Source organism: Ascaphus truei, chromosome 17 (genome assembly GCF_040206685.1).
Source record: "Ascaphus truei isolate aAscTru1 chromosome 17, aAscTru1.hap1, whole genome shotgun sequence".
Classification (NCBI taxonomy): domain Eukaryota; kingdom Metazoa; phylum Chordata; class Amphibia; order Anura; family Ascaphidae; genus Ascaphus; species Ascaphus truei.
Genome location: NC_134499.1, coordinates 20,425,955 through 20,450,226, shown reverse-complemented (window position 1 = coordinate 20,450,226; position 24,272 = coordinate 20,425,955). Strand labels below are relative to the sequence as shown.

Below are 24,272 nucleotides of genomic sequence, written 5' to 3'. Positions count from 1 at the left end.
AGAAGTATCCTATTTGTGAGGAAGTGGCTTTTTTATCAGGGGAAGGTAAAAAGGAATCCCTTTCTAAGGCCCCGATAAGACAGGGTGCTACGCAACATGCCCGCACACGTTCGTAACGCTTTCGGTTTGTTCGGTGGGAGTTTATCGCCAGCCAATCACAAACACACACTTTGTTTCTTTTTTAAATTAAATGGATGAGGTAAGTCCCGCCTCCAAGTCGCGTCATTCTGTCTGCTGGGGATGAGCAGACATCGCCCAGCAGACAGAGGCTCGCAAATGCGAACGTGCGGTAGTGTAGCAGCCTGTCTGAGCACAGCCTAAGGGAGCAGTGGAAGATGTGTCATACTCACTTTGTCTGCAGTTGAAAAGAGAGCTCACTTTCCTTTCCAGACAGGAACAAGCCAAGGGGCAAAACAATATACAGAGAAGGGCAGGGGGAGAGGGCTAAACCAATCTCAACTATGAGCATTGGGAGGTTGCCAGGGCAACTGACTAGTGGCTTGCAGAAAAGGTGATATGTAACAACTATGTTGCAATTTACACAGCAGCACTGACTGCTAAGGCTGCGGTGGGGCGTGCGCTGTGCACACAAGCACCGCCCCCCAATCAGTCCGGGCTCAGTACATGCGTCTGCGCGCATTTGGCAGCCATGCTGTACTGCAAGTTTTCACACATACAGTTTTTTTTGTATGTGGAACTTGCGACGGAGGTGTGCCATGCCCCCGCCGGCGGTTCAGCCAATGAGGGCGAACCAGCCGAGTGAGGTCATTGCCACGCCCCCCGCAAAACCCTCGCCACGCCCCCTCCCATCGCAAACTCTCCCTCTCTCCCAGGACTGCGATCTGTGGTGAAGCGCTGTGCACGCGCCGCCCCCCGCCGGGCGCACGTGCTATAGAACACACTGGGACCGCAGCCTTGGAGCAGGATAATACATGCAACTTTCCCTGGGGAGAGCTGGCAGCCTGAGAGCAGAAAAAGTGCACAGAAAAGAAGCAGTCCTGTTCCAGGACAGTGTGCGCAATGTGTTTTGTGTGATGGTGTTCACAATGTGTGTGTGACGGTGTCCGCGATGTGTGTTTGAGTGACGGTTTGAGCGACGGTGTCCGTGATGTGAGTGTGAGAGATGGTGTCCGCAATGTTTTTCTAAGTGATGGTGTCTGTGATGTGTGTGTGTGTGTGAGAGTGTGTAAGACGGTGTCCGCGATGTGTGGGTGAGTGTGAGTTATGGTGTCCACGATGTGTATGAGTGACTGTGTGCGCAATGTGTGTTAGTGTGAGTGACTGTGTGCGCAATGTGTGTTAGTGTGAGTGACTGTGTGCGCAATGTGTGTTAGTGTGAGTGACTGTGTGCACGATGTGCATGTGAGTCATGGTGTCTGTGATATGTGTATGTGAGTTGGCGGTGTCAGCAATGTGTGTGGGTGACAGTGTTCGCGATGTGTGTGTGGATGACAGTGTCCGTCGTATATGAGTAACTTTGTGCTAAACTTCTGAATGTGTGAATGACGATGTGCGCTATATGTGTTTGTATGTGACATTGTGAGCTGTGTGTTTGTGTGTGACGGTGCGCAATGTGTGTTTGTGTGTGACGGTGTGCGCGATGAATATTTGTGTGTGGTGGTCTGAGTGATAGTGTGCTGCACTCCGGAGTGTGGGAGTGGGGGTGTGCTAAGCTTCTGACTGTAGGAGTAGTGATGTGATACGCTCCTGTGTGTTCGAGTGGCAGTGTGCTAAGCTTCTATGTGTGGGAATGGCGGTGTGCTTAGCTACTCAGTGTGGGGGTGGTTGTGTGCTAAGCTCCTGAGTGTGTGAGTGGTGTTGTGATATGCTCCTATGTGGGGGAATGGTGGTGTGCTAAGCTCCTGTTTGTGGGAATGGGGGTGTGCTGCACTCCTGAGTGTGGGAGTGGTGGTGTGCTAAGCTCCTGAGTGTGTGAGTGGTGGTGTGCTAAGCTCCTGAGTGTGTGAGTGGTGGTGTTTGTCACGGTAGCTAGTGATAGGTTATAATATACACCAAATATCTGGGTTGAATTGAACATGACTTAGATATAATAAATATAGTTTATTCCTTAAAGAAGGAGAACACACAAGATGATACAAATAACAGACTAGAAATGGCACTTACTTAGGGGTTGGACAATGAAGCAATCAGGTACAGGATTGGCAATTCATTCAGCAATACAGGTTCAAATGAAGACATCACGAAAGACTCTGGGTATAGGGCTTACACTTGTTTATATGGAGTTTCAGCCCCATACCCTAACCTTGGGCGCCTGAAAGTCTACCAGACTTGTATCTAGTCAGGAAACCCTTTTGTCTGTAAGTGTGAATTATGGCACTTACAGACCACTCGGGCTCTGCGTTTCTCCGCCCTATTGTACACAATCAGAGTGGTCAAGTCTTTGATCAGGGGGGCTGTTGTAGACAAAGAGTCGCCCTCCTGAACATTAACATAAAGCAGAGACAGTAACTTTCCCGGGCTTTTATACCAGCCTTGCAAAACAGTATATTCTTTAATATCTACACATATTAAAATAATCTGTTCTGTGGGTCTGAGCGGGCTGAAATTTGCCAGGTCCTCATGCCGGAGGACCTTTGCCATAGTGACCAAATATCAGCCTTCCACGACCCCCAGAACCGGAGATACAAAAAACAAGTTAAAATCCCCTATTAACTTTAATGCAGGATTCTCCGCTATAAGATAAAAGAAATTACTGCGTTTCACTCTCCCATTGAAATCAATGGGCTCCGCCGCTGTAGGCTTTCAATGGAGCAACTCCGCCATTGAAGTCAATGGGGAAATCACAATTTTCACATTTGCCCATACTCCGTCTGGTTGATCGGCGAGGACTGGAAATGGCCATGCAGTCATGCCGGAGCAGTGACAACATGCGACCCAAATCCCAGCCCTCTGGTACTCACAGAACCGGAGATATAGGTTTACACTTTATACACTTTCGGACTTAGCCATTTCAAAGCCACGCGGCTTTCCTCCATTAGAATCAATATGGCCAGCGCCTCCATAGGAAATGCATGGGCCGGCGCCGCCATAGGATTCAATGGGACCTCCGCTACCATTAGAGTCAATGGCGCGACCCTCGTGGCGAGCGCGACCCTTTACGGGGGTCCTTAATTCTCTGACCCGGTGGTGGTCGAGTGTGGGGGTTCCTAGGGTCTAGGGGCAAGAAGAATTTTATTCCGGGGTGCCCTAGAACCTAAGTTTCCCACGCCAATTGTATTTGAACTTGACCTAGTGTGATCAAAAGCTCTTTTTTGGATATTGTATCCGCTTCTGCGGTCTGCGGTTTGGATGGCTGCCAACCCGTTCCTGGAGGTCGGCGTCGAGGAACTGAATGGCTCCATTGACTTACAATGGGGGACCGCCGCTCCTCCTCTCGGGCGCCACCTGCAGGTCTTCTATGAGAACGGGCCCAAATCGCCGGAATCTCCATAGGGGTTACATGGGCTGTAATGGCGACCTATGGAGAGACTGCAAAATGGAGCCTGCAAAGGCGGGAAAAGGGACAAAGGGCCATAAACACAAAATTAACGTTAACCCTTTCCCTCCCGCATAGATCCCAGTGTATGTGTTGGTGCAGACACTGGAATGGGAACAATACATATTCACAGGGGGATACACAGTTGGTGCTGAAGCAGGGGCATAACTACAGTACTGGACATCATTCCAGTTAACCCCTCGCCTCCCAGGTGAGAGCAGGGGGTGGCCAAATGGGGTGTAACCCCTTTAATACCGGGCCAAACCCCCTCTCCCATGACAGTGTGCTAAGCTCCTGAGTGTGTGAGTGGTGTGCTGAGCTCCTGTGTGTGGGAGTGGTGGTGTGCTAAGCTCCTGAGTGTGTAAGTGGGATGTGCTACGCTTGTGTGTGGTGGTGAGCTGCACTCATGAGTGTGTGAGTGGTGGTGTGCTACACTCCTAGGTGTGTGAGTGGGGTGTGCTAAGCTCCTGTGTGTGTGAGTGCTGGTATGCTATGCTCCTGAGTGTGATGGGGTGTGCTACGCTCCTGTGAGTGGTGGTGTGCTGCGCTCCTGAGTCTGTTAGTAACAGTGGGTGCTTTGCAGGTGATTTCCTTGTGCCCAGACCCCCGTCTCCTGGAGAGTCTACGTGAATGCAACAAGCAGCTAGAACTGGTACAGAAGGGACTCAGTGATTATCTGGAAACCAAAAGAGCATCTTTTCCCAGGTAACCATTCACATCCCCAACATACATGTATGTGGCACTCACACATGTTCCCGTGTGTACACATAGACAGCTGTGGAACTAAATCTGAATACTGATCACTCTAACATTTCAGGTTTTACTTTCTTTCTGATGACGAGCTGTTAGAGATCTTATCCCAGACTAAGGACCCCACCGCAGTGCAGCCGCACTTACGCAAGTGCTTTGAGAACATTGCACGGGTGAGAACTCGGGAACATGATTGGGAAAATGTTCAATGTATTGCCATTTTCATAACTGTTATGCAAGTCGATGGTAACCCTATTAATCTATGGGATTTTACTGACCCATAAAAAGTAGCGAAAAATACTTCAAATGTATATGTCAGTATTGTTCTACATTGGGGTTTCTGTGTCGCTCGTTGAAGTAAGAGAAACTAAATGGAAGTAAAATATCTTGGTACAGTATATGGTGGCTAAGTAACAGTCACAGCACTGCATTTCACATGTAAATTGGTGTTTAACAGAGGGGATGATAGCATTTGTAGGTACTTGCACAGCTATGTGAATAATGAGAATTGGTATCAAGAGATACACAGTTTAAAAGACCCATCATTTTAATTAAAAAACAGCAATCTGCGAGCTTGCTACATAGCTGTGTATTACATGGTGATGGCCCTCTTTACTAACTACTTCCTGACATGCCAGCTCCTTTCAACCACCGTTAGGAGACATCTACTTCGACCACCTTCTTCGACCACCTTCTTCGACCACCTTCTTTAACAACCTTCTTCAACCAACTTCTTCAATCATCTTCTTCAACCACCTTCTACAATGATCTTTTTCAACCATCTTCTTCAATACGTTCTACAACTATCTTCTTCAACCACGTTCTACAACCATCTTCTTCAACCATATCAGTTTCCGTAGCAAAGTCCAAGATAAAAAGCAGAAACATCTTTGGCCCAGACTCGTTAAACTCTGTTAGAAAATGTAACATAACTGTTTCACCTCCGTTAATATTACGTTAATATTAAAGCTGTACTCACTAAAGAAAGTAATGTAGCATTAACCTATGTTAGCGTTGGCGATAAAAGCCTAGCAGTACAAACAACTGACTTTAGGGAAAATTAGTTTCAAATAATATGCAAATAAGCTGCTAGCATAAGAATCCCTTACTCACGATGCTTCGATAATGTTAACGTTAAAACATAAAGTCACATTATATTGGTCCTACCTAAACTTGGCGTTACGGCCAGACACGGAAATAAGGTAAAAGCAATAGGTAATGATGGGAGTAACGCCAGGTTTAGGTATTACCTAAATAAAATAGTGTTACTTCCCTGCATTATGTCTGCGTGGGGCTGGGAGTAACGCCATTAAGCACATAAGTACTGTCACGTTACTTGAAGAGAAAGCGTTATCCTGCAATAACATGGCGTTACTCTGCTAATGAGCTTTAGTTTGGTCCTTTTTGTTGCATGTTATGGGGCGAGTATACCCGTAACCTCAGGGCAAGTAATGACTGTTACTGATTTAGGTAACACAAGGGTTCTCAACTCCAGGCCTCAAGACCCCGCATAGGTCAGGTTTTCAGGATGTCCCTGTTCTGCACAGGTGGCTCAACCAGTCCCTGCTTCAGCACAGATGGCTCAATCAGTGGCTCAGTCTTCGCACAGGTGGCTCAATCAGTGGCCTAGTCTGAGCCACTGATTGAGCCACCTGTGCTGAAGCTAGAATATCTTGAAAATCTGACCTGTAGTGGGGCCTTGAGGACTGGAGTTCAAAACGCCCTGAGTTAACGTCATGTTTTTTGCCCTGATTTACCAAAGTTTAGTGAGTCTGGTCCATTTATTTCAATTCCTTAAAAAGAGCACATACGTATGATATAGCTTTGAGCCAACTTGCCAAATAAACAGATGATTAACAGACGATTGGGGCTGCAGGCTGGTGCCTCCAGGAACAATGTGGCACTGCAGGCGGAGACACTCGCCTATAGCTCACAGTCACTGGGAATTGTTTCTCTGTATTCTGGCTCTGAACTGCCATAAGATAAATTGGCTTGTTCTAGAAAACTTCAGTGTTTTGCTGCAAGAGACCAGAGCCCTCCTTCTCAATCTGAACATGATTGCGGGAATGTATCAAGGCAAACTGTGTCATGCTCATCTTGCGTCTCTTTGTACCAATGTATGAAGGTCTGTGCGTCCGCTTGCAATACGGAGAGTGACGGTTGGAGTAGTTGCATAACGCACAGATCATAATGACGTAGCAAACTTTGCGTCTCTACGCGTCTCCACACCTCAGATAACGGAGGGTCAAAAAGGATCCCTCTAACACGCAGGAAGGTTGCATTAATTTGATGAACTTTTGATAGAAGATTGCATTCATTTGATGAACTTTAGATGGAAGATTGCATTAATTTGACGAATTTTAGATGGAAGATTGCATTAATTTGATGAACTTTTGATAGAAGGTTGCATTCATTTGATGAACTGTTGAATGCAGTACTTTATTTAATTACTTTTCTTCTGTATGATTACAGTACAGTACTAGTACAGAAAAGTACCTGCCGCTCAACCAAATTAGATACGTAATCAATAATACTCAAGGTGCACTTAAGGAAAATCCAAGCATGTGTACATATAAGGTAGATAAGGAAATCAAAGGAATTGGTACCTGCTGCTCACCTAATACTATAATGAATAGTTAAGGTTAATAGGTGCACCAGGCATAGGTCAATGTGTGCAGAAAAAGGTTGAGAGGACCAACCAAAAAAGACACCTAACTGCACTCGATATTAACCATATTAATACATCTGGTATTTGGGCCGGAAATATTCAATCCGTGGGGTAATTGTATCTCATATAGCCACTCCAGTATAACATATAAAATATTTTATTAGGTATATAGTAACAACGAAGAAAACACATATAAAATCATTTAAAAAAAGAGAGAGCCTGTTCCGGACATATGCCAAAATTAACCCCAATGTGACTTATTTCATCCAAAGTAGCCCCAATGGGTGAAGGGTATTATATGGTACGGATAGCAGTTAGGCGCCGACGGATAGGTCTCTGTATTGGAAATAGCATAGAATCCGCAATCCTGTGCTTACTATACAGTATATCCCATATACAGCAAATAATAAGAGAGACCTATAATAGCAGTGTCAGCGTAGCCATATAATGAGACTAGTGTCTCAATAGTATAACCTAACTGGTCTAATATACGTTAGCAATATGCATGTAATTTCAACATGGGTATACAGCATACATTCCTCACTGATACAATGTATATATGCGTTAACTAGTTTAGTGTCAGATAAGTATCCCTGGGAGTTCCGCAAACCCAGTCTGGACGCACAGAACAGCCTAATTGACGATCTGTACTTGCTTAGTATCCGACATGAAAAAGATGTAGCTAATCTCTCCGTGTCGCTACAGTTGTGAAATAACCATCAGGTAATGTGCCCGCGGAGCGGATATTTATAACCCTGGATTAAATCTTTTCCGGCTCGCGTTTACCTCATGAGTGCAGACCAATAGGGATTCTTTCTGGTTGATTTCCTTCTCTACCTTATACTGTATGTACAGATGATTACAGTACTATAGATGTTGTGGCACTGATGTTGGACTTGTTCCATTCTCTATGCCCTCTCCTTGTAACCTTCACAAGAGAGCTGTGCCTCCATTATTATAATTATACAGCTAATTAATTAGTGCAGAAGAGGCACATCCAGGTTTATGCGACTCTTTAGTGGTGGGTTCAATAATACCAGTCTCCAAGGTTTGCGCTGTCTTCCACTGAAAGAAATTGGCCTTGTACACAAAAAAGATTTGACTCCCAATAGGGCCCTCTGTGCTCTTCCTCCCAATAGGTCTCTGTGCTCTTCCTCCCAATAAGCCTCTCTGTGCTCTTCCTCCCAGATCCTGTGACGTGTGACTTCTACTCACCCTCTTTCTGTGCTTTTCCTGCCACAGCTACTATTCCAGCCAGACCTGCAGATCACCCACATGTATTCAGGAGAAGGGGAGGAAGTAAAGCTGTCTTCACCCATCTATCCGACGGGCAACGTGGAGGATTGGTTACTTGGAGTGGAGAAAATTATGAAGGCCACTCTGCGTGATTACATAGAGAGGTCTATCAGGATGTATCCCCAGGTGAGACCTGTCATGCCTGCTCCTCCTACCAGGTACCTCCTTTTCTATCCAGTTACCTCCAAGTGCTTATGGGGTACCTCCTTCTGCTCCCCGAGTACCTCCCTCTGGTCCTGAGTACCTCCCTCTGCTCCCCAGGTACTCCCTCTGCTTTGTCAACTCAGGCTCAGCTGAGAATGCTTGTTGTTTTCAGACACCTCGCACAGAGTGGGTGCTGAGCTGGCCGGGGCAGGTTACCATAGCTGGATGCCAAACATTCTGGACCAAGGAAGTGTCTGAGGCACTGGAGGCTGCAGATCTGTCCACAAGGCTCTTCCCACAACTTGAGGCTCAGGTCAGTAACAGGTTCTATATCAAGTTTATCGTGGCGTAAGATTTTCTTTTACATCTACTTTTGTTTTTTTAATGGGGTCCTTTAAACCCAGACTACATGTAATGCCTAATGACCTATCTGTCTCTGCAGCTAAGTGACCTTGTAGGTCTTGTGCGGGGGAAGCTGTCACGCATGCAGCGTTCTATCCTCTCTGCTCTTATTGTCATCGAGGTCCATGCTAAGGATGTTGTTGCTAAACTCGTAGAGGAAAATGTGACAAGTGTCAATGACTTTGAATGGATCTCCCAGCTAAGGTGTGATCCCACCCGTAATTGGAACAATGGCTCGTTATTATTCTATATGTAGATATGTTTTGTATTTTAATTAAACCCCAGGGCTGCCTTCCATATGCCCTCAGCCCAGTTTTGCCAAGAAAACACCCTCTCATGACCCTTATATAGTAGTGTGTGCATGTTTCAGTAAAGCACTGTCTGTGTTTCTTTGCATGTTTTAGTATGAACATGTGTACTTGTGCTTGCCTGTATTCTCTTGGTTTGTACTGGGATGTGTGTTGTTTTGCTTTGTGTCAGGGGGATGTATTATATGGGTTAGCTGTATTCTTTTGTGTTGCTGCTTTGTCACATGATTTACTTTGCAGATATTATTGGGCCCGAGATGATCTGTACGTGAGAGCCGTAAATGCTGAGTTTCTATATGGCTACGAATACCTTGGAAACACGGGCCGCCTGGTTATAACCCCCCTCACAGACAGGTACCTCTTGTGTGTGTGTTTTGGAAGGGACTGGTGGCTCTCGTCTCTGGGGGTGGATATATATTATAACCTCCAATATCTTCACTCTGGGTATAGGTGTTACCTGACTCTTACAGGGGCACTGCATCTAAAATTTGGGGGTGCCCCAGCTGGACCAGCTGGAACAGGAAAGACAGAAACCACCAAGGATCTGGGCAAAGCTCTGGCAATTCAAACAGTGGTCTTCAACTGCTCCGACCAGCTGGATTTCATGGCCATGGGCAAGTTCTTCAAAGGCTTAGCCAGGTGAGTGATGAGGCAGAGGGGTGGACATCTACCTGGACCTGACTCATATTAGGGTCACGTTCCTTCCTTGGAGAAAGATGAGAGAGGCCCAGCTTCTCCTCACTCTCTCAGTTGTCCTTCTGTATCTCTGTATGCACAGCTCCGGGGCCTGGGCTTGCTTTGATGAGTTTAACCACATTGACATTGAGGTGCTTTCTGTGTCTCTGTACGCACAGCTCCGGGGCCTGGGCTTGCTTTGATGAGTTTAATTGCATTGACATTGAGGTGCTTTCTGTGTCTCTGTACGCACAGCTCTGGAGCCTGGGCTTGCTTTGATGAGTTTAATCGCATTGACATTGAGGTGCTTTCTGTGTCTCTGTACGCACAGCTCCGGGGCCTGGGCTTGCTTTGATTAATTTAACCGCATTGACATTGAGGTGCTTTCTGTGTCTCTGTATGCACAGCTCTGGAGCCTGGGCTTGCTTTGATGAGTTTAATCGCATTGACATTGAGGTGCTTTCTGTGTCTCTGTATGCACAGCTCCGGAGCCTGGGCTTGCTTTGATGAGTTTAACCACATTGACATTGAGGTGCTTTCTGTGTCTCTGTACGCACAGCTCCGGGGCCTGGGCTTGCTTTGATGAGTTTAATCGCATTGACATTGAGGTGCTTTCTGTGTCTCTGTACGCACAGCTCCGCAGCCTGGGCTTGCTTTGATGAGTTTAACCACATTGACATTGAGGTGCTTTCTGTGTCTCTGTACGCACAGCTCCGGGGCCTGGGCTTGCTTTGATGAGTTTAATCGCATTGACATTGAGGTGCTTTCTGTGTCTCTGTACGCACAGCTCCGGGGCCTGGGCTTGCTTTGATGAGTTTAACCGCATTGACATTGAGGTGCTTTCTGTGTCTCTGTATGCACAGCTCTGGAGCCTGGGCTTGCTTTGATGAGTTTAATCGCATTGACATTGAGGTGCTTTCTGTGTCTCTGTACGCACAGCTCCGGGGCCTGGGCTTGCTTTGATGAGTTTAACCGCATTGACATTGAGGTGCTTTCTGTGTCTCTGTATGCACAGCTCCGGGGCCTGGGCTTGCTTTGATGAGTTTAACCGCATTGACATTGAGGTGCTTTCTGTGTCTCTGTACGCACAGCTCCGGGGCCTGGGCTTGCTTTGATTAATTTAACCGCATTGACATTGAGGTGCTTTCTGTGTCTCTGTGCGCACAGCTCCGGGGCCTGGGCTTGCTTTGATGAGTTTAATCGCATTGACATTGAGGTGCTTTCTGTGTCTCTGTACGCACAGCTCCGGGGCCTGGGCTTGCTTTGATTAATTTAACCGCATTGACATTGAGGTGCTTTCTGTGTCTCTGTATGCACAGCTCTGGAGCCTGGGCTTGCTTTGATGAGTTTAATCGCATTGACATTGAGGTGCTTTCTGTGTCTCTGTACGCACAGCTCCGGGGCCTCGGCTTGCTTTGATGAGTTTAATCGCATTGACATTGAGGTGCTTTCTGTGTCTCTGTATGCACAGCTCCGCAGCCTGGGCTTGCTTTGATGAGTTTAATCGCATTGACATTGAGGTGCTTTCTGTATCTCTGTACGCACAGCTCCGGGGCCTGGGCTTGCTTTGATGAGTTTAACCGCATTGACATTGAGGTGCTTTCTGTGTCTCTGTATGCACAGCTCCGGGGCCTGGGCTTGCTTTGATGAGTTTAACCGCATTGACATTGAGGTGCTTTCTGTGTCTCTGTATGCACAGCTCCGGGGCCTGGGCTTGCTTTGATGAGTTTAACCGCATTGACATTGAGGTGCTTTCTGTATCTCTGTACGCACAGCTCTGGAGCCTGGGCTTGCTTTGATGAGTTTAATCGCATTGACATTGAGGTGCTTTCTGTATCTCTGTACGCACAGCTCCGGGGCCTGGGCTTGCTTTGATGAGTTTAACCGCATTGACATTGAGGTGCTTTCTGTGTCTCTGTACGCACAGCTCCGGGGCCTGGGCTTGCTTTGATGAATTTAACCGCATTGACATTGAGGTGCTTTCTGTGTCTCTGTACGCACAGCTCCGGGGCCTGGGCTTGCTTTGATGAGTTTAACCGCATTGACATTGAGGTGCTTTCTGTGTCTCTGTATGCACAGCTCTGGAGCCTGGGCTTGCTTTGATGAGTTTAATCGCATTGACATTGAGGTGCTTTCTGTGTCTCTGTATGCACAGCTCTGGAGCCTGGGCTTGCTTTGATGAGTTTAATCGCATTGACATTGAGGTGCTTTCTGTATCTCTGTACGCACAGCTCCGGGGCCTGGGCTTGCTTTGATGAATTTAACCGCATTGACATTGAGGTGCTTTCTGTGTCTCTGTATGCACAGCTTCGGAGCCTGGGCTTGCTTTGATGAGTTTAACCGCATTGACATTGAGGTGCTTTCTGTGTCTCTGTACGCACAGCTCCGGAGCCTGGGCTTGCTTTGATGAGTTTAATCGCATTGACATTGAGGTGCTTTCTGTGTCTCTGTACGCACAGCTCCGGGGCCTGGGCTTGCTTTGATGAGTTTAATCGCATTGACATTGAGGTGCTTTCTGTGTCTCTGTATGCACAGCTCTGGAGCCTGGGCTTGCTTTGATGAGTTTAATCGCATTGACATTGAGGTGCTTTCTGTGTCTCTGTATGCACAGCTCTGGAGCCTGGGCTTGCTTTGATGAGTTTAATCGCATTGACATTGAGGTGCTTTCTGTGTCTCTGTATGCACAGCTCCGGGGCCTGGGCTTGCTTTGATGAATTTAACCACATTGACATTGAGGTGCTTTCTGTGTTTCTGTACGCACAGCTCCGGGGCCTGGGCTTGCTTTGATGAGTTTAATCGCATTGACATTGAGGTGCTTTCTGTGTCTCTGTACGCACAGCTCCGGAGCCTGGGCTTGCTTTGATGAGTTTAACCGCATTGACATTGAGGTGCTTTCTGTGTCTCTGTACGCACAGCTCCGGAGCCTGGGCTTGCTGTGATGAGTTTAATCGCTTTGACATTGAGGTGCTTTCTGTATCTCTGTACGCACAGCTCTGGAGCCTGGGCTTGCTTTGATGAGTTTAATCGCATTGACATTGAGGTGCTTTCTGTGTCTCTGTACGCACAGCTCCGGAGCCTGGGCTTGCTTTGATGAGTTTAACCGCATTGACATTGAGGTGCTTTCTGTATCTCTGTACGCACAGCTCCGGGGCCTGGGCTTGCTTTGATGAGTTTAACCGCATTGACATTGAGGTGCTTTCTGTGTCTCTGTATGCACAGCTCTGGAGCCTGGGCTTGCTTTGATGAGTTTAACCGCATTGACATTGAGGTGCTTTCTGTGTCTCTGTACGCACAGCTCTGGAGCCTGGGCTTGCTTTGATGAGTTTAACCGCATTGACATTGAGGTGCTTTCTGTGTCTCTGTATGCACAGCTCCGGGGCCTGGGCTTGCTTTGATGAATTTAACCGCATTGACATTGAGGTGCTTTCTATGTCTCTGTACGCACAGCTCCGGAGCCTGGGCTTGCTTTGATGAGTTTAACCGCATTGACATTGAGGTGCTTTCTGTATCTCTGTACGCACAGCTCCGGGGCCTGGGCTTGCTTTGATGAATTTAACCACATTGACATTGAGGTGCTTTCTGTGTTTCTGTACGCACAGCTCTGGGGCCTGGGCTTGCTTTGATGAGTTTAATCGCATTGACATTGAGGTGCTTTCTGTGTCTCTGTACGCACAGCTCCGGAGCCTGGGCTTGCTTTGATGAGTTTAACCACATTGACATTGAGGTGCTTTCTGTGTTTCTGTACGCACAGCTCCGGGGCCTGGGCTTGCTTTGATGAGTTTAATCGCATTGACATTGAGGTGCTTTCTGTGTCTCTGTACGCACAGCTCCGGAGCCTGGGCTTGCATTGATGAATTTAACCACATTGACATTGAGGTGCTTTCTGTGTTTCTGTACGCACAGCTCCGGGGCCTGGGCTTGCATTGATGAATTTAACCACATTGACATTGAGGTGCTTTCTGTGTTTCTGTACGCACAGCTCCGGGGCCTGGGCTTGCTTTGATGAGTTTAATCGCATTGACATTGAGGTGCTTTCTGTGTCTCTGTACGCACAGCTCCGGAGCCTGGGCTTGATGTGATGAGTTTAATCGCATTGACATTGAGGTGCTTTCTGTGTCTCTGTACGCACAGCTCCGGGGCCTGGGCTTGCTTTGATGAGTTTAACCGCATTGACATTGAGGTGCTTTCTGTGTCTCTGTACGCACAGCTCCGCAGCCTGGGCTTGCTTTGATGAGTTTAACCGCATTGACATTGAGGTGCTTTCTGTATCTCTGTACGCACAGCTCCGGGGCCTGGGCTTGCTTTGATGAGTTTAATCGCATTGACATTGAGGTGCTTTCTGTGTCTCTGTACGCACAGCTCCGCAGCCTGGGCTTGCTTTGATGAGTTTAACCGCATTGACATTGAGGTGCTTTCTGTGTTTCTGTACGCACAGCTCCGGGGCCTGGGCTTGCTTTGATGAGTTTAACCGCATTGACATTGAGGTGCTTTCTGTGTCTCTGTACGCGCAGCTCTGGAGCCTGGGCTTGCTTTGATGAGTTTAACCGCATTGACATTGAGGTGCTTTCTGTATCTCTGTACGCACAGCTCCGGGGCCTGGGCTTGCTTTGATGAATTTAACCGCATTGACATTGAGGTGCTTTCTATGTCTCTGTACGCACAGCTCCGCAGCCTGGGCTTGCTTTGATGAGTTTAACCGCATTGACATTGAGGTGCTTTCTGTGTCTCTGTATGCACAGCTCTGGAGCCTGGGCTTGCTTTGATGAGTTTAATCGCATTGACATTGAGGTGCTTTCTGTGTCTCTGTACGCACAGCTCCGGGGCCTGGGCTTGCTTTGATTAATTTAACCGCATTGACATTGAGGTGCTTTCTGTGTCTCTGTATGCACAGCTCTGGAGCCTGGGCTTGCTTTGATGAGTTTAATCGCATTTACATTGAGGTGCTTTCTATATCTCTGTACGCACAGCTCCGCAGCCTGGGCTTGCTTTGATGAGTTTAATCGCATTGACATTGAGGTGCTTTCTGTGTCTCTGTACGCACAGCTCCGCAGCCTGGGCTTGCTTTGATGAGTTTAACCACATTGACATTGAGGTGCTTTCTGTGTCTCTGTACGCACAGCTCCGGGGCCTGGGCTTGCTTTGATGAGTTTAATCGCATTGACATTGAGGTGCTTTCTGTGTCTCTGTATGCACAGCTCCGGGGCCTGGGCTTGCTTTGATGAGTTTAACCGCATTGACATTGAGGTGCTTTCTGTGTCTCTGTACGCACAGCTCCGGGGCCTGGGCTTGCTTTGATTAATTTAACCGCATTGACATTGAGGTGCTTTCTGTGTCTCTGTGCGCACAGCTCCGGGGCCTGGGCTTGCTTTGATGAGTTTAACCGCATTGACATTGAGGTGCTTTCTGTGTCTCTGTATGCACAGCTCTGGAGCCTGGGCTTGCTTTGATGAGTTTAATCGCATTGACATTGAGGTGCTTTCTGTGTCTCTGTACGCACAGCTCCGGGGCCTGGGCTTGCTTTGATTAATTTAACCGCATTGACATTGAGGTGCTTTCTGTGTCTCTGTATGCACAGCTCCGCAGCCTGGGCTTGCTTTGATGAGTTTAATCGCATTGACATTGAGGTGCTTTCTGTGTCTCTGTACGCACAGCTCTGGAGCCTGGGCTTGCTTTGATGAGTTTAACCGCATTGACATTGAGGTGCTTTCTGTGTCTCTGTATGCACAGCTCCGGGGCCTGGGCTTGCTTTGATGAGTTTAACCGCATTGACATTGAGGTGCTTTCTGTGTCTCTGTATGCACAGCTCCGGGGCCTGGGCTTGCTTTGATGAGTTTAACCGCATTGACATTGAGGTGCTTTCTGTATCTCTGTACGCACAGCTCTGGAGCCTGGGCTTGCTTTGATGAGTTTAATCGCATTGACATTGAGGTGCTTTCTGTATCTCTGTACGCACAGCTCCGGGGCCTGGGCTTGCTTTGATGAGTTTAACCGCATTGACATTGAGGTGCTTTCTGTGTCTCTGTACGCACAGCTCCGGGGCCTGGGCTTGCTTTGATGAATTTAACCGCATTGACATTGAGGTGCTTTCTGTGTCTCTGTACGCACAGCTCCGGGGCCTGGGCTTGCTTTGATGAGTTTAACCGCATTGACATTGAGGTGCTTTCTGTGTCTCTGTATGCACAGCTCTGGAGCCTGGGCTTGCTTTGATGAGTTTAATCGCATTGACATTGAGGTGCTTTCTGTGTCTCTGTATGCACAGCTCTGGAGCCTGGGCTTGCTTTGATGAGTTTAATCGCATTGACATTGAGGTGCTTTCTGTATCTCTGTACGCACAGCTCCGGGGCCTGGGCTTGCTTTGATGAATTTAACCGCATTGACATTGAGGTGCTTTCTGTGTCTCTGTATGCACAGCTCCGGGGCCTGGGCTTGCTTTGATGAGTTTAATCGCATTGACATTGAGGTGCTTTCTGTGTCTCTGTATGCACAGCTCCGGAGCCTGGGCTTGCTTTGATGAGTTTAACCGCATTGACATTGAGGTGCTTTCTGTGTCTCTGTACGCACAGCTCCGGGGCCTGGGCTTGCTTTGATGAGTTTAATCGCATTGACATTGAGGTGCTTTCTGTGTCTCTGTATGCACAGCTCTGGAGCCTGGGCTTGCTTTGATGAGTTTAATCGCATTGACATTGAGGTGCTTTCTGTGTCTCTGTATGCACAGCTCTGGAGCCTGGGCTTGCTTTGATGAGTTTAATCGCATTGACATTGAGGTGCTTTCTGTGTCTCTGTATGCACAGCTCCGGGGCCTGGGCTTGCTTTGATGAATTTAACCACATTGACATTGAGGTGCTTTCTGTGTTTCTGTACGCACAGCTCCGGGGCCTGGGCTTGCTTTGATGAGTTTAATCGCATTGACATTGAGGTGCTTTCTGTGTCTCTGTACGCACAGCTCCGGAGCCTGGGCTTGCTGTGATGAGTTTAATCGCTTTGACATTGAGGTGCTTTCTGTATCTCTGTACGCACAGCTCTGGAGCCTGGGCTTGCTTTGATGAGTTTAATCGCATTGACATTGAGGTGCTTTCTGTGTCTCTGTACGCACAGCTCCGGAGCCTGGGCTTGCTTTGATGAGTTTAACCGCATTGACATTGAGGTGCTTTCTGTATCTCTGTACGCACAGCTCCGGGGCCTGGGCTTGCTTTGATGAGTTTAACCGCATTGACATTGAGGTGCTTTCTGTGTCTCTGTATGCACAGCTCTGGAGCCTGGGCTTGCTTTGATGAGTTTAACCGCATTGACATTGAGGTGCTTTCTGTGTCTCTGTACGCACAGCTCTGGAGCCTGGGCTTGCTTTGATGAGTTTAACCGCATTGACATTGAGGTGCTTTCTGTGTCTCTGTATGCACAGCTCCGGGGCCTGGGCTTGCTTTGATGAATTTAACCGCATTGACATTGAGGTGCTTTCTATGTCTCTGTACGCACAGCTCCGGAGCCTGGGCTTGCTTTGATGAGTTTAACCGCATTGACATTGAGGTGCTTTCTGTGTCTCTGTACGCACAGCTCCGGAGCCTGGGCTTGCTTTGATGAGTTTAACCACATTGACATTGAGGTGCTTTCTGTGTTTCTGTACGCACAGCTCCGGGGCCTGGGCTTGCTTTGATGAGTTTAATCGCATTGACATTGAGGTGCTTTCTGTGTCTCTGTACGCACAGCTCCGGAGCCTGGGCTTGCTTTGATGAATTTAACCGCATTGACATTGAGGTGCTTTCTATGTCTCTGTACGCACAGCTCTGGGGCCTGGGCTTGCTTTGATGAGTTTAATCGCATTGACATTGAGGTGCTTTCTGTGTCTCTGTACGCACAGCTCCGGAGCCTGGGCTTGCTTTGATGAGTTTAACCACATTGACATTGAGGTGCTTTCTGTGTTTCTGTACGCACAGCTCCGGGGCCTGGGCTTGCTTTGATGAGTTTAATCGCATTGACATTGAGGTGCTTTCTGTGTCTCTGTACGCACAGCTCCGGAGCCTGGGCTTGCTTTGATGAATTTAACCACATTGACATTGAGGTGCTTTCTGTGTTTCTGTACGCACAGCTCCGGGGCCTGGGCTTGCATTGATGAATTTAACCACATTGACATTGAGGTGCTTTCTGTGTTTCTGTACGCACAGCTCCGGGGCCTGGGCTTGCTTTGATGAGTTTAATCGCATTGACATTGAGGTGCTTTCTGTGTCTCTGTACGCACAGCTCCGGAGCCTGGGCTTGCTTTGATGAGTTTAACCGCATTGACATTGAGGTGCTTCCTGTGTCTCTGTACGCACAGCTCCGGGGCCTGGGCTTGCTTTGATGAGTTTAACCGCATTGACATTGAGGTGCTTCCTGTGTCTCTGTATGCACAGCTCCGGAGCCTGGGCTTGATGTGATGAGTTTAATCGCATTGACATTGAGGTGCTTTCTGTGTCTCTGTACGCACAGCTCCGGAGCCTGGGCTTGCTTTGATGAGTTTAACCGCATTGACATTGAGGTGCTTTCTGTATCTCTGTACGCACAGCTCCGGGGCCTGGGCTTGCTTTGATGAGTTTAATCGCATTGACATTGAGGTGCTTTCTGTGTCTCTGTACGCACAGCTCCGGGGCCTGGGCTTGCTTTGATGAGTTTAACCGCATTGACATTGAGGTGCTTTCTGTGTCTCTGTACGCACAGCTCCGGGGCCTGGGCTTGCTTTGATGAGTTTAATCGCATTGACATTGAGGTGCTTTCTGTGTCTCTGTACGCACAGCTCCGCAGCCTGGGCTTGCTTTGATGAGTTTAACCGCATTGACATTGAGGTGCTTTCTGTATCTCTGTACGCACAGCTCCGGGGCCTGGGCTTGCTTTGATGAGTTTAATCGCATTGACATTGAGGTGCTTTCTGTGTTTCTGTACGCACAGCTCCGGGGCCTGGGCTTGCTTTGATGAGTTTAACCGCATTGACATTGAGGTGCTTTCTGTGTCTCTGTACGCGCAGCTCTGGAGCCTGGGCTTGCTTTGATGAGTTTAACCGCATTGACATTGAGGTGCTTTCTGTGTCTCTGTACGCACAGCTCCGCAGCCTGGGCTTGCTTTGATGAGTTTAACCGCATTGACATTGAGGTGCTTTCTGTATCTCTGTACGCACAGCTCCGGGGCCTGGGCTTGCTTTGATGAATTTAACCGCATTGACATTGAGGTGCTTTCTATGTCTCTGTACGCACAGCTCCGCAGCCTGGGCTTGCTTTGATGAGTTTAACCGCATTGACATTGAGGTGCTTTCTGTATCTCTGTACGCACAGCTCCGGGGCCTGGGCTTGCTTTGATGAGTTTAACCGCATTGACATTGAGGTGCTTTCTGTATCTCTGTACGCACAGCTCCGGGGCCTGGGCTTGCTTTGATGAGTTTAACCGCATTGACATTGAGGTGCTTTCCGTGGTCGCCCAGCAGATCACCACGATTCAGAAGGCGCAGCAGCAGCGAGTGAGTCTTTTCTAATATAATTCCCTTCTCAGGATTGCTGCATTGTGTACCTTTGTGTTATCCCTGCAGTGTGTGTCCTGCTTTCTTTCCTTCCTTTCTTCTGTCTCTCTGATCGCCTCTCTTAGGCTTCGTTTATAGTGCGTCCGGCGCAAACAAAATACAGTACCTCTATCAGGCCGGCCATAGTGCGAAGAGACAAATTATTTCGTTTTTTCGCGCAACGGCGCATCACATGAGCGGTTCAACCAATGCGGGCGAGCCAGCCTGGTGACGTCACGGCCACGCCTCCCGATCAGAGTTCACGGATAGTTCAGGCGACAGGCACGCGCGAATCCTTGTGCTCCGTCGCTCGTGCCTGCACTATTATCACTGCCTTATTCTCTTCAGGTGGATCGCTTCATGTTTGAAGGAGTAGAGATTCCTTTGGTGTCTACATGTGCTGTATTTATTACAATGAACCCCGGCTATGCTGGTCGCACTGAATTACCCGATAACCTAAAGGTCAACCTTGTGTCTGTGCTGTGTGTCACTGTATCTCTACTGTGTGTCTGTGTGTCCTTTTGTCTCTATGTCCTTGTGTCTCTGTAATTCCTTGTGTCTCTGTGTATTCTTGCATCTCTGCTGTGTATCTTTGTATCTCTGCTGTGTATCTGTGGGTCCTTGTGTCTCTGCTGTGTGTCCTTGTGTCTCTACTGTGTCTGCTGTCTGTCCTTGTGCCTGTATTGTGGATATGTGAGTCTCTAGTGGTGTCTGTGTGTCCTCGTATCTTTGTCTGTGTGTATGTTCTTGTGGCTCTGTTTGTCATTGTGTATCTATGTGTGTTTTGTGTCCTTGTGTCTGTTGTGCATCTGTATGCTTGTAACTAAATATACCCTATATATGCCCTGTTTTCCTCTAGGCTCTTTTCCGCCCGGTTGCAATGATGGTGCCTGATTACGCTATGATCGCTGAGATTTCTCTCTATTCATTTGGCTTCAACAATGCCAAGGTCCTGGCAAAGAAAATTACTACCACTTTCAAACTATCGTCTGAGCAACTCAGCTCCCAGGTGACTCACTGACCCACCTTCCACTCACTGACCCACCTTCCACTCACTGACCCACCTTCCACTCACTGACCCACCTTCCACTCACTGACCCACCTTCCACTCACTGACCCACCTTCCACTCACTGACCCACCTTCCACTCACTGACCCACCTTCCACTCACTGACCCACCTCCCACTCACTGACCCACCTTCCACTCACTGTCCCACCTTCCACTCACTGACCCACCTTCCACTCACTGACCCACCTTCCACTCACTGACCCACCTTCCACTCATTGACCCACCTTCCACTCACTGACCCACCTTCCACTCACTGCCCCCCCTCTAAATCAGTGCCCTCTCCTCCCACTCATGGCTCCCCTTCCACTCATGGCCTCCCTCCCACACACTGATTCATCTTCCACTCACTGACCCACGTCTGATACCCCCCTTTTCTTCCCTTCTCTGCTCCCTTCTCTGCTCCCTTCTCTGCTCCCTTCTCTGACCCCTTCTCTGACCCCCTCTCTGATTCCCTCTCTATGACCCCCTGTGTTTTTTCTTGATAGGATCACTATGACTTTGGAATGAGAGCTGTGAAAACTGTGATCTCTGCGGCTGGGAACTTGAAGAGAGAAAATCCAACTATGAACGAGGTAAGTCTATGGCACTTTAAGAATGACGTCCTCACCCTGTACTTTAGGAGGTCACCCTGTATTGAGATCTCTTTAGGGATGTGTGACATGTCCCATTTCGGGAGGGAGTTGACCCCTAAGTGGCCCGCTATCTTGAACCAGGTGCCCCTTTGAGCTCTCTATCTGGAGGTGAATTACCATGTGTTTGCGTTCTCTGTAGGAGCTACACGTGATGTCGGTGTGAATATTTCTGAGTTCCTACATGATGATACACTGATTCTCAGCAACTTTCCATCCAGTAACCCGCGCTCATACATCCATCCTAAACTCCCTTGGCCAGGTAGCCCTCGGCACTGACCACGTCTGACCCCGGAAGGAGATGGAGAATTCTTAGGGGCTGATTCTATATGTGCAGATTGCGCTGTTTTCGGACGAAATTCTCAGTTGAAGTCAATGGAGAATTTAGTCCGAAAACGTCTTGATCGGCCACTTTAGCACATATAGGATCAGCCTCTTCGTATCTTTGTGTCTGTATAGGAGCTGATTTGCCTTAGGGCTATCCGTGACGTCAATGTGCCCAAGTTCTTACTGGATGACCTGAAGCTCTTCAATGGCATTGTGTCTGACCTGTTCCCGCGAATTCAGGAGGAACATGTAGATTACGGCAGCCTGGAGAAGGCAATCCGCAGCACATGTGCTCAGAAAAATCTGAAGGATGTGAATGGTGAGACACCTTGAAGTACGCATGCTTTCTGTGTCTCCTGTCAGAAGACTCTCCATTACGTCAGCTCTGTATGGCCTCTGATCTTGCAGGGCGCTTAGATCTTGAGGCTCTGAAAAAGGACTTGAGATCTGGGGGACAGTAGTTCTCTATGGTATTAAGTTGTGATCTATGTTTATTGGGTTGGTGGGTGCTCTCTGAGTTATACTGTGCAACTCAGTGTGAGTCTCGTAACAGCACCAGAGCAGTTCTTTCCTTCCCTTGAACACCAGTGCCCAACCACGTGTCTGTAAACATGAAGGCCAAGATGTCAGAGCTGCAGATAATTTATCCCTTCTCTTCCCAGGCTTCGTGACAAAATGCATCCAGCTGTATGAGACCACAGTGGTACGACATGGCCTGATGCTTGTGGGGCCTACAGGCTCTGGGAAATCACAGGTGAGACATTAGGACAGGTGTGTTAGTGTGTGTCATGTTTGAGTTGTCGGTGTGTGTATTATTAATGTGTATCTCAGGTGTTGGTATATAAATGTGTTGTGTCTCGTGTGTCTTAATGTTTAATGTGTCTCTGGTGTGTGTGTCTGTGTGTCAAATATGCCTTATGAGTGCTTGTAGTGTTACTGTTGTATACACACAGTTCTGGTTTAACTGTGATTGTTGTGTTTCTGATGTCTGAATTGTGTTGTCTTGAATCTGCCTGATGTGTTGCTATGCGTATTTTGTTGTGTTTTCTCAGTGTTACAAGGTTCTGGCTGCCGCCATGACATCTCTCAGTGGACTCCCGTCAGTCAGCGGTGGGACATATGAGGCTGTTCACTTTTACATCCTAAATCCCAAGTCCATCACTATGGGTCAGCTGTATGGGGAATTTGACTTACTGACACATGAGTGGTAAGTATGTTCTGGGACCTTCACTTATTACTGTATCCCAAAGCCATTGATTTATTATCAACATTCTCATAGGCAACACACAGTTCCACATTAACACAGATAAAGTCCATGCTCGGCAGTGACACTTCTGATTTATTTGACTTTGTAGGACAGATGGTATTCTCTCCTCACTTATCAGAGCGGGAGCCACATCCACTGATTCTGACAAGAAGTGGTACATGTTTGACGGACCAGTAGATGCTGTTTGGATTGAGAATATGAACACTGTGCTGGATGACAACAAGAAACTGTGCCTCAGCTCTGGGGAGATCATTAAACTTACAGAGGTACTGCCCCAAACTCTTGCCAATCTTATAAACCGCACCCTAAACCTCCCCTCTTGCAATCTGTCACTCCCAAAACACACCAATTTGACCCCTGCATTCCTAAAGTATCTGCTTTACTAGAAAACTGCACCCAAACCCTGCACTGCCTTGTAAACTGCACCCCAAACGCTGCTCTGCCTTGTAAACTGCACCCCAAACGCTGCTCTGTCTTGTAAACTGCAAAAGCATGTTCTGTATTCTCCATACCAGGAAATGACCATGATGTTTGAGGTGCAGGATCTAGCAGTGGCATCACCAGCTACTGTTTCCCGCTGTGGGATGGTGTATCTGGAACCCAGTATCCTTGGACTGACACCCTTCACAGAGTGTTGGCTCCGCTGCGTCCCAGCTGTCATTAAACCCTATACAGACCAGTTGGAGTGTCTGTTATCCCGCTACTTGCAGGTGAGAGAGCTTCTTTAAATTGAAGAGCACTCTGCTACTATCTGGATATGCCCTAACACTGGCACTATAACCAGTCCATGGAGGTCACCTGACCCATGGCTGCCATCCAATGTTAACATCCCCAATACATACAGTAGATATCACCTGTAATATGTGAACAGTCCAGCACCTCATGTAATATGCCCAAACCCCCAGGCATCTCTTACAGCATCTCCTAAGAGTATTTATCACTACGCCAATCTTTCTTTCTCCCTGTGTTACGGCAGCTGAAGGGCACAGCTATTAATCAGCGCTGCGCCAGTCTCCCTGTGTTACAGCAGCAGAAGGGCACAGCCATTAATCAGCGCTGCGCCAGTCTCCCTGTGTTATGGCAGCAGAAGGGCACAGCTATTAATCAGCGCTGCGCCAGTCTCCCTGTGTTACGGCAGCTGAAGGGCACAGCTATTAATCATCACTGCGCCAGTCTCCCTGTTTTACAGCAGCTGAAGGGCACAGCTATTAATCAGCGCTGCGCCAGTCTCCCTGTGTTACAGCAGCTGAAGGGCACAGCCATTAACCAGCGCTCTGCCAGTCTCCCTGTGTTACGGCAGCTGAAGGGCACAGCCATTAATCAGCGCTGCGCCAGTCTCCCTGTGTTACGGCAGCTGAAGGGCACAGCCATTAACCAGCGCTCTGCCAGTCTACCTGTGTTACGGCAGCAGAAGGGCACCGCTATTAATCAGCGCTGTGCCAGTCACCCTGTGTTACAGCAGCAGAAGGGCACAGCCATTAATCAGCGCTGCGCCAGTCTCCCTGTGTTACAGCAGCAGAAGGGCACCGCTATTAATCAGCGCTGTGCCAGTCACCCTGTGTTACAGCAGCAGAAGGGCACCGCTATTAATCAGCGCTGCGCCAGTCTCCCTGTGTTACAGCAGCAGAAGGGCACAGCCATTAACCAGTGCTCTGCCAGTCTCCCTGTGTTACGGCAGCAGAAGGGCACAACCATTAACCAGCGCTCTGCCAGTCTCCCTGT

General features: G+C 48.2%; 1 protein-coding gene across 2 annotated transcripts in view; it reads left to right on the top strand.

The window, feature by feature from the left end:
• The window catches only part of DNAH1 (dynein axonemal heavy chain 1), a 111,054-nt gene that overhangs the window by 28,730 nt on the left and 58,052 nt on the right, over positions 1–24,272 (top strand). For both annotated transcript variants that reach the window (XM_075574232.1, XM_075574233.1), the window contains exons 23-38: positions 4,080–4,201; positions 4,314–4,419; positions 8,157–8,336; positions 8,527–8,667; positions 8,797–8,960; positions 9,305–9,418; positions 9,515–9,703; positions 19,115–19,220; positions 19,608–19,721; positions 20,119–20,268; positions 20,813–20,899; positions 21,416–21,602; positions 21,946–22,037; positions 22,336–22,490; positions 22,639–22,816; positions 23,066–23,260. In XM_075574232.1, the coding sequence (XP_075430347.1) occupies positions 4,080–4,201; positions 4,314–4,419; positions 8,157–8,336; positions 8,527–8,667; positions 8,797–8,960; positions 9,305–9,418; positions 9,515–9,703; positions 19,115–19,220; positions 19,608–19,721; positions 20,119–20,268; positions 20,813–20,899; positions 21,416–21,602; positions 21,946–22,037; positions 22,336–22,490; positions 22,639–22,816; positions 23,066–23,260 (2,280 nt within the window). The remainder of the gene's footprint in view (positions 1–4,079; positions 4,202–4,313; positions 4,420–8,156; positions 8,337–8,526; positions 8,668–8,796; positions 8,961–9,304; positions 9,419–9,514; positions 9,704–19,114; positions 19,221–19,607; positions 19,722–20,118; positions 20,269–20,812; positions 20,900–21,415; positions 21,603–21,945; positions 22,038–22,335; positions 22,491–22,638; positions 22,817–23,065; positions 23,261–24,272) is intronic.